At 39.9% G+C, this 9,243-nt stretch overlaps 1 protein-coding gene across 1 annotated transcript; it reads left to right on the top strand.

Annotated features, from left to right (window-relative positions):
- Positions 1–114: 114 nt before the first annotated feature.
- Positions 115–8,433, top strand: vps11 (VPS11 core subunit of CORVET and HOPS complexes). Its single transcript, XM_042091756.1, has 16 exons — positions 115–286; positions 497–645; positions 750–885; positions 985–1,148; positions 1,858–2,105; positions 2,227–2,428; positions 2,656–2,807; positions 4,120–4,306; positions 4,407–4,550; positions 4,822–5,019; positions 5,134–5,295; positions 6,530–6,663; positions 6,819–7,021; positions 7,174–7,345; positions 7,469–7,691; positions 7,792–8,433. The coding sequence occupies exons 1-16, from the start codon at positions 145–147 to the stop codon at positions 7,954–7,956; spliced, it is 2,781 nt and encodes a 926-aa protein (XP_041947690.1). The 5' UTR covers positions 115–144; the 3' UTR covers positions 7,957–8,433.
- The last annotated feature ends 810 nt before the right edge of the window (positions 8,434–9,243 follow it).

Genomic DNA, 9,243 nt, shown 5'->3' with positions numbered 1-9,243 from the left:
CATGTGAAACAAATGTTAAATGCAATTTCTCTGATGCCACTTTTATTACTTCCGGGATTTACTTGATTGGCAGATATTCTCCGCCCATGTCATATGACCTGCTTTTTTACATCACATGAGCACATAGCACTGAATGAGGAAAAAATGGCTGCGTTCTTACAGTGGAGGCGATTTGTGTTTTTTGATAAAGAAACTGTGAAAGACCCTGGAGAAAATGGCAAGAATTTCATGTTGCCATTCGGAATTTCAGCTTGTGATTCCGGGCGAGGTCACATCGTACTCGGAGATATCCTTATTGAAATGAAAATGAACAAATAAAACGAATGTTTACTGTTCGCTGTTTTGTAATGCAGGTAACAATAGTTAATATTTATGTTGCAAGCAACGATAATTTAGAAAGGAAATTGTCATGGTTTCACGTTTTGTAGACAGTTACTTGATCATGTCAGTCTTATGTTGCCAAACCTGTCGTTTGTCCTTAACCAACACTGTGTACATATGGAAGGACAGATTTGGTTCTTGACACGATCACTGCAGTTGACGTCTTTTCAAGCTTACAAACTTCGTGTGACACACCTGTATCAGCTTAAACAGCACAGCATCTTGGTGTCTGTTGGTCAAGATGAACAGGGAATAAATCCTCTGGTAGGTGCTCTTTTATCAGTGACTAATTCAAATGAGGAAAAAAGAATAGATTTGCAGTATTGTTTTGTATTGTCTCTTGTATCTCTTGTATTGTCACATTTTAGGTAAAGGTTTGGAATTTAGATAAGAGGGACAGTGGAAATCCTTTATGCACTCGGATTTTCCCTGCTATCCCTGGCAACAAACCCACAGAGGTGTCTTGCCTCAGTGTGCACGAAAACCTCAACTTCATGGCTATCGGTATGTATTATGTATGATAAGTATTAGTATTATCAGTGTATGGAAGGGATGCACTGCACTGTTAGTCATGATCAACAACTTGTTGTGTTGTTTTGGAAGGCTTTACAGATGGCAGCGTGGTGTTGACTAAAGGAGACATCACCAGGGACCGGCACAGTAAAACGTTAACCCTTCATGAGGGCAACTGCCCAATCACAGGTCTTGCCTTTCGGCAGGCTGGCAAAGTCACACATCTGTTTGTTGCCACACTTGAGAAAGTACAGGTATGGGAACACTCTGACATGATTTCTGCCACACCACACTCTCATAATGTAAAATGTTCTTTAATGATGATGGAGCTCTGTATTCTGAATATGTGCTGCCATCTGGCTTGCGTTTTAAAACTCCTATTATTACTTTTAAACAGAGGTCAGTGTTTCCCATACACTGACTTATTTGTGGCGGCCCACCACAATATCAAAACTGACCACCACACAATGATTTTCCAGGTTGTACTACATTGTGCTTAAATCTGGTTAGCATCATAACCACGCTGCACTAATTTGTTAAAAACTGTTGCATTCAAGTTAATTCTGCAAACCTACCACCACAAGAATTCACTTCTGTGGGAAACACTAGAGTGGAGGTACAAAAATTCCTTCATCCCCTTTTCTATCCAAGTACTGAATGCATACAACAGGAAAATATAGACTTGTCCATTTAGTGACCCCCCCCCCCCCCCCGTATTCACTTCCTCCTCTTATATCTAACTTATTTAATGAAATCTTATCTTGGTTTTATTGACTCATCTTTTTAGGCATCGTCAGACCTATTTATCACAACTAAATTATTATTTTGTGCATATCTGTCTGTATTGTAGTATGTTGTGTCTATTGTTGTGTGGTATGTGATCCTGTCTGCAATCAAATTGCCCATTTGGGACAAAGAAATAAATTGAACTTGAACTCTCTCTGCTTTTGTGTTTGTGGACAGTGCTACACCCTGTCTGTGAAGGAGTACCCAAAACTGGAGCTGGACACCCATGGCTGTGCGCTGTGCTGTTCCGCACTAACAGACCCCTCTCAGGACTCTCAGTTCATTGTGGCAGGAGATGACTGTGTCTACCTTTACCAGCCTGATGAGAGGGGGCCCTGTTTTGCTTTTGATGGACACAAGCTCCTGGCTCACTGGCACAGGGGATATCTGTTGCTACTCACCAGAGATACAAAGTCACCCAATAAGTAAGTTAGTGCACTTCCTGTTGGTTATATTTTACACACCACTTTGTAATTCATGGCTATTTTTTGTAATAGATGCACTGTAATGATGCACATGTAAGCATTGGTGGCATTTTATTTATAGGACAGATTTTGGAAGCAGAGAGACATCTCCAACTGAAAAGCAAGTTTTGACCATCTATGATCTGGACAATAAGTTTATAGCTTACAGTGCCGCTTTTGATGACATAATTGATGTGCTGGCAGAATGGGGCTCCTTTTATGTCCTGACCCGAGATGGAAAGATATTTGTTTTGCAAGAGAAAGACACTCAAACCAAGCTGGAGGTGAGCTCATGATAAATAGTGACAGAGTCCTCAAGGTCTTTGACCCGTCATTTTAATATGCTGCATGCAATATCTTGTATTGTCCTGAACTACTCCCAAGAGCTTCTACAATGCTGGTAATTGATTGTGTTAGCTGATCCTGAATGTATGAATCTTTTATTTTCAATGAGTTGCTAATACAATAATCCTTTACTGATTCTAATGCCTTGTGGCTTGATGGTTTGTAGATGTTGTTCAAGAAAAACCTTTTTGTGATGGCCATTAACCTAGCCAAGAGTCAGCACTTGGACAATGATGGCCTGTCTGAAATCTTCAGGCAGTATGGAGACCATCTCTATATTAAAGGAGACCACGATGGAGCCATCCAACAGTATATCCGGTATGAAACGCAACAATATGTGTCTTTCACTGTTTTTAAGGTTACTGTTTTTTATCTATTATCAGTATCAGCTATGCTGTTGGTGGTGTCTACCAGCCAAGATGCTGTTTACCTGAAGGTTAACCTATTAAGCTGTATGGATACTCCTTTATTCTAATAATGATAATAATAATAATAATAATAACAACAATATATATATATATATATATATATATATATATTTAGCACAGAAAAGCACAAAATGCTAGCCTGACGAACCAGACCCACATCAAGATGTAGGGTCTGGGAACTTGCCATTGCAATCACGCAATAGGATAGCGCTACTTGGGCAGCCGTGGCCTACTGGTTTGCGCTTCGGACTTGTAACCGGAGGGTTGCCTGTTTGAACCCCGACCAGTAGGCACGGCTGAAGTGCCCTTGAGCAAGATTTCTAGGCTAACAAAATGCTGTACATAAAGAAAAAAGCAATACATATATAGCACAGAAAAGCAATTATCAAAAAACAGTTGAAAAAATTTAGTAATATATATATAAAAATGTCATCAAAACCATTTGAAGGATTCTCAAATCTCATCATGAACAATTTTTCAGGGTTCAATATAAGTAATGGCACTAATAATAATAATAATAATAATAATAATAATACATTTTATTTAGAGCGCCTTTCATGTCACCCAAGGTCACTTCACAAATAAACAAAAACAAAAAGGTTGTAAAATTATAGTCATCTCAAAAAAATAAATTAAAAGTAAAAGTAAAAGTAAAAATAAAAAAGTAAAAATCAGTCAGTCAGTCAGTCCATAAGCCAACTAAGTAAAAAAGTGTAAGTAAAAGAGTATGTCCGGCAAGTTGCTTGGCCAGTAACTGGCCTGATGTAATGTTATACACAAGTTTAATTTTTGTATACCAGATTAATCTATCAACTGGTTATTTACTGGTTATTCAGTTGGTTGGACAAACATTACAATGATGATAATTACAATAACAGCTTTATGGAGAATTTACTTTTTTCCAGGCAAAAATATACAATGGGCCACTTACAATCTGGCCCAAGGGCCCAATGGGGAAGATGAAAATTGAAAATTATTATTTTTTTTAAGTATGTGCATGGTGAATTTACAACATTTTGCTCTATGGGTTATTACTCATGAATCACAAAATGTAAGTCGCCTCTGTTAGCAGAAACTCTGGATGACCAGTGCAACATATGACGGCACAGCGAAATCATTGATCCAGGATCCTGAATAAGCAGCCCGCACACTGAGCAAAATCGAGTACTATTTGTGCTAATACAAGCATGTGTCCTCTTTAGCACAATAGGAAAGCTGGAACCTTCCTATGTGATCCGCAAATTCCTTGATGCACAGAGGATCCATAACTTGACTGCATACTTACAGGCCTTGCACAGGCAGTCACTCCCTAACGCTGACCACACCACACTACTGCTCAACTGCTACACCAAACTAAAGGACAGCTCCAAACTAGAGGAGTTCATAAAGGTATATGTTTATACGCTGTGTTTGTCATTTTTAAAAAGGTAATAAAAAATCACGCAAAATCTAGCATATAAATGTTCCTTTGTTCTTCTTGTCCCCAAAGAGCAGTGAAAGCGAAGTACACTTTGATGTGGAGATTGCCATCAAGGTACTCCGTCAAGCTGGCTATCACAGTCATGCAGTGTTCCTAGCAGAGAGGCATATGCACCATGAATGGTATTTGAAGATTCAGCTTGAGGATCTCAAGGTAAATTAATTAAGGCTACCAAGTATGCAAACCAGTTATTTTTTTTATTCTATATGTATTTTGCTTATGTTGTTCTAATGCTCTAAAGTGTCTAGTTGTTTGAAGGTTTTCTGGGGTTATTAAAACATGTAATGTTCCACAATATAAATATTATTCTTTTATTGACATATTCATATCACCTTAAATGTTACTTGTCTGTGTGTGTAGTCTGTAAAATGTGCTCTTGGGAATAACAGCACTATCTTTTCTGTTTTTATCAAACCTACCTCAGAACTATCAAGAGGCTCTGCGTTACATTGGCCGGCTCCCATTTGAGCAGGCAGAGAGCAACATGAAGCGCTATGGGAAAACTCTGATGCACCATGTACCTGAAGGCACCACTCTCCTGCTGAAGGGCCTGTGCACGGACTACCACCCCAGCCAGGATCCCACTGACCGGGACAATATAGATAGAGCCTCAATCAATAAGGTACAGCTGACCTGAGTTAGAAAGTGTTTACTAATTATAGTTCAGCTGAAATATTTGGAACTGCTTACCCGGTACACACTTAACAAATGACCGGTCTTCTCACTCACTTGCCAGGCAAGTCCCGAGGAGTTCATACCCATATTTGCAAACAACCCACGGGAGCTGAAGGCCTTTCTGGAGCACATGATCGAGGTAGAGCCGCTGTCGTCTCAGGGTGTGTACGACACGCTGCTGGAGCTGCGCCTGCAGGACTGGGCACACGAGCAAAACCCTGAGGTACGTTAAAGCATGCAGCATCCATAAAGCACAGCATGGAATAGGAGGTACGGTATGTTAAAGCATGCAGCATCCATAAAGCACAGCATGGAATAGGAGGTACGGTATGTTAAAGCATGCAGCATCCATAAAGCACAGCATGGAATAGGAGGTATGTTAAAGCATGCAGCATCCATAAAGCACAGCATGGAATAGGAGGTATGTTAAAGCATGCAGCATCCATAAAGCACATCTCATGGAGTAGGAGCGCTAGTAATATAAACATCTCATGGAGTAGTGGTGCTAGTAATATGTACATCTCATGGAGTAGGAGCGCTAGTAATATAAACATCTCATGGAGTAGGAGCGCTAGTAATATAAACATCTCATGGAGTAGGAGCGCTAGTAATATAAACATCTCATGGAGTAGGAGCGCTAGTAATATGTACATCTCATGGAGTAGTGGTGCTAGTAATATGTACATCTCATGTAGGAGCGCTAGTAATATGTACATCTCATGCGCTAGTAATATAAACATCTCATGGAGTAGGAGCGCTAGTAAAATAAACATCTCATGCGCTAGTAATATAAACATCTCATGGAGTAGGAGCGCTAGTAATATGTACATCTCATGGAGTAGTGGTGCTAGTAATATGTACATCTCATGGAGTAGTGGTGCTAGTAATATAAACATCTCATGGAGTAGGAGCGCTAGTAATATGTACATCTCATGGAGTAGTGGTGCTAGTAATATTGGCACTGCATGGAGTATTTATGCAAGTAGGAGCAGAAGTAGTGCAAGCACCACATTGCGTAGGAGCAGAAGTAGTGCAAGCACCATATGGTGTACGAGTGGTCTTTCACCACAGGGTTTGCTACTGTGTGCAGAGAGCCTTTCCACTGGTACTGCATGGCAGGGCACGGGGTTATCTTCAGAAAGCACCCTGGCTGCTGTAGAGGTTCTGCCAGATCATGAGTCATGAGTGTGCTTACTATAATCTTTTCATACGAGATCAGGGTGTGCTTTTGGTTCCTATACTGATATGGTTGTTTGCGTAATCATAATTTAATTGTTTAGGAGTGTAGTAGATGAAACCCATGTTTTCACAAATGTTTAGACTGTTTCAATGCTGAAATGTCTCTTATTAATTTTTATTTTGCTCATCGGCTGAAATTGTGTCTTGTGCTTTGTAAATATGGTCACTTGCTTTCTGAAAAAATATCTCTTACACCTTTGTATTTTTCATTCTTGCAGAAGAAGAAAGTCCTGCAGGGGGCAGCATTGTCTTTATTGAGAAGCGACAATACAGTTTTTGACAAGGCGCTTGTACTCTGTCAAATGCACAATTTCAAAGAAGGAATTCTCTATCTGTATGAAAAGGGCAAACTGTAAGTGACAAGTTCATATTTTTTTATATTTTATGTCTTTAATTCACTTTGAGAATGTTGTAAAAACGGCAAGATAGTGTACACAGACTTAAAGACATCAAACTAAAACGGTTGTCTGAGTATATACTTAGATATTGTGTGTGTGTGTATTTAAGGTATCAGCAGATTATGCACTACCACATGCAGAATGAAGAATATGGGAAAGTGGTTGAGGCATGTAAGCGCTTTGGTGATCAGGAGGTTTGCTTGTGGGAGCAGGCGTTGGGTTACTTCGCACGCAAAGAGGAAGACTGCAAGGCATACATAAGTGAAGTGTTGCAACACATTGACCAAAACAACCTAATGCCTCCATTGCTGGGTAAGTAAACTGAACTACAAGGAAGTCTGCTGTCTTGTAGACTATGAGAAGTAGAAAATAGATTTCTGTGGTATTTTATTTTTTCACACCTTGGCAGCTGCATGCAACATGTTCTGGCTAACATCCTCCTTCTGTATGTTTTTCTTTTCCAGTGGTGCAGACATTGGCTCATAACTCAACAGCCACTCTGTCTGTGATCAAGGACTACCTCATCAACAAGCTCCAGAGAGAGAGTCTGCAGATTGAGGATGATGAACGCAAGATTCGGCAATACCGGGAGGAAACGGCTCACCTAAGATCTGAAATACAGGAGCTGAAAACTAGGTTAAAACTAGCTCAAACCAGGGCCTACTAGCAACACACCTTTTTAAAAATACATTAGATCTGATCATGGGAAGACCATGTGAAAATGCAACTAACGACTGACCACATTATTTGTATTGATAGTGCAAAGATCTTCCAGAAGACCAAGTGCAGCATGTGCAACAGCCCACTCGAGCTCCCCTCTGTTCACTTCCTGTGTGGTCACTCGTTCCATCAGCACTGCTTTGAGAGCTACGCCGAGTGCGAGGCCGAGTGTCCTACGTGCACACCAGAGAACCGGAAAGTTATGGACATGCTGCGTGCTCAGGACCAGAAGAGAGACTTGCACGATCATTTCAACAGACAGGTACCACAGCTTCCTCTCTGGTCGCTGGCTCTTTGGGCTTTTTGTTTCTTGTTCCTTTGTGCTGAACAGTAATGCAATATTTTTTTGTTCTGATTCACAGCTACGGTGTTCCAACGATGGATTCTCGGTGGTGGCCGACTACTTTGGCCGCGGAGTGTTTAATAAACTCACCTTGATCACAGATCCCCCCGGCAAGGCCGTGCCAGGAGGTCTGGAAGCTGACCTGCAGCGAGATCTTCTCATCCACACAAAGAGAAATGCATGAGAACTGACATTAAGACATTTGCTTAACTGTAGGCGGTTGAAGTCACGTTATGTTCTCCCGCACAATGCACACAACCAAGAATGACCTTTGTGTATACCACCACATCTACACCACAGATCGTGCTTAAAAGCTAGTTCATACAACACTCACAACAAAAATTGATGAAGAGAAGGAATCTCTCACATTAACAAATGTCATTGTTGTATTAATGCTGTATTTATTAATTTGCTAGTACTAACATGTCAAATATCCCTGTAATTACAGCTTTGTCTGCTAAGTCTTGTCTTTGGAGGTTTATGTTGTTTCAATATTGTATTCAACCATTAATGATACTATCCATAGAAGTGTGTAATCAGATTAATGAAATGCTTTTTTTCTTTTAGATGCATTTGTGCCTTAGCAAAGAACTCCACATCCATTATGTTTTGAAAACAGTGGATTTATAAACCCCCTATAAATAATGTTGTGTTCACAGTTCTCATGTTTTGTGAAGTTATTATCATGTTCTTATGACAAATACACAGCCTATGCTGTGAACTTAAAATGGCTGTGTTGTGCACTTAAGGCCTATAGGCCGTCTTCCTACTGTTTTGTTTTGTCCAATCATTTTTGTGGGGCTGTGAAGGCCCCTATGAATTTCTACAAATCATTTTCATCACTTCAGAATGAAACTGAACTGACAAATTTAGCACTGGTTGGTAGCTTAGTGCGACTTTGAATCACAGTCATGCAGGAAAGGTTAAATTAAGAAATAACCGAACAAAATGAAATTAAAATACTAGTGGGAAAAAACACTGTAATTACAAAAAGGGATGGGCAGTATTTATAATACATGTTTTTCAAATACAAAAACATTAATAATCAGTTTCTTGGAACTGGTTGCTGGTTGTGACATTACACAAAGTTGCCTCATGTATGTTACCTAAAGCAACATGATGAAAAATTATTAGGAAAGCCCCTTGGCGTCAATATATCACCATTTAGCGATTACACAATACCCAGTTAGTTAAAAACCAACTAAAAGGGTCATGATCCTTCCTGATCAACAGTGTTACACAGTGCAATATCAGGCAATCTGGGCATGCATTAACAATACTGTTGATTAATGTCAGAGACTTGTCTCCACTTTTTGCCACTTGACAAGCTCAGTTGTGATGTTGAGTACATGTGATGCAATATTTAGGACATGAGATGTAACAGACAGATCAGCATAGTTGATCTTTTGACTGCAGGTTTATGGCATGTCTCGTAGGCAGAAAAAAGATGTTGCTCTTAAACATTGTCCAC

The sequence above is a fragment of the Alosa sapidissima genome, chromosome 5, assembly GCF_018492685.1.
Source record: "Alosa sapidissima isolate fAloSap1 chromosome 5, fAloSap1.pri, whole genome shotgun sequence".
Classification (NCBI taxonomy): Eukaryota; Metazoa; Chordata; class Actinopteri; order Clupeiformes; family Clupeidae; genus Alosa; species Alosa sapidissima.
Note: the sequence above shows the minus strand (reverse complement) of the source record. Positions and strands in the feature narration are given on the sequence as shown.

Excerpts from the sequence above, each read along its gene's own strand:
- vps11 (XM_042091756.1), top strand. The coding sequence starts at position 145 with ATGGCTGCGTTCTTACAGTGGAGGCGATTTGTGTTTTTTGATAAAGAA. Across the intron at positions 1,149-1,857 it reads CCACACTTGAGAAAGTACAG|TGCTACACCCTGTCTGTGAA; the intron begins GTATGGGAACAC and ends GTTTGTGGACAG. Across the intron at positions 2,106-2,226 it reads GATACAAAGTCACCCAATAA|GACAGATTTTGGAAGCAGAG; the intron begins GTAAGTTAGTGC and ends TTTTATTTATAG.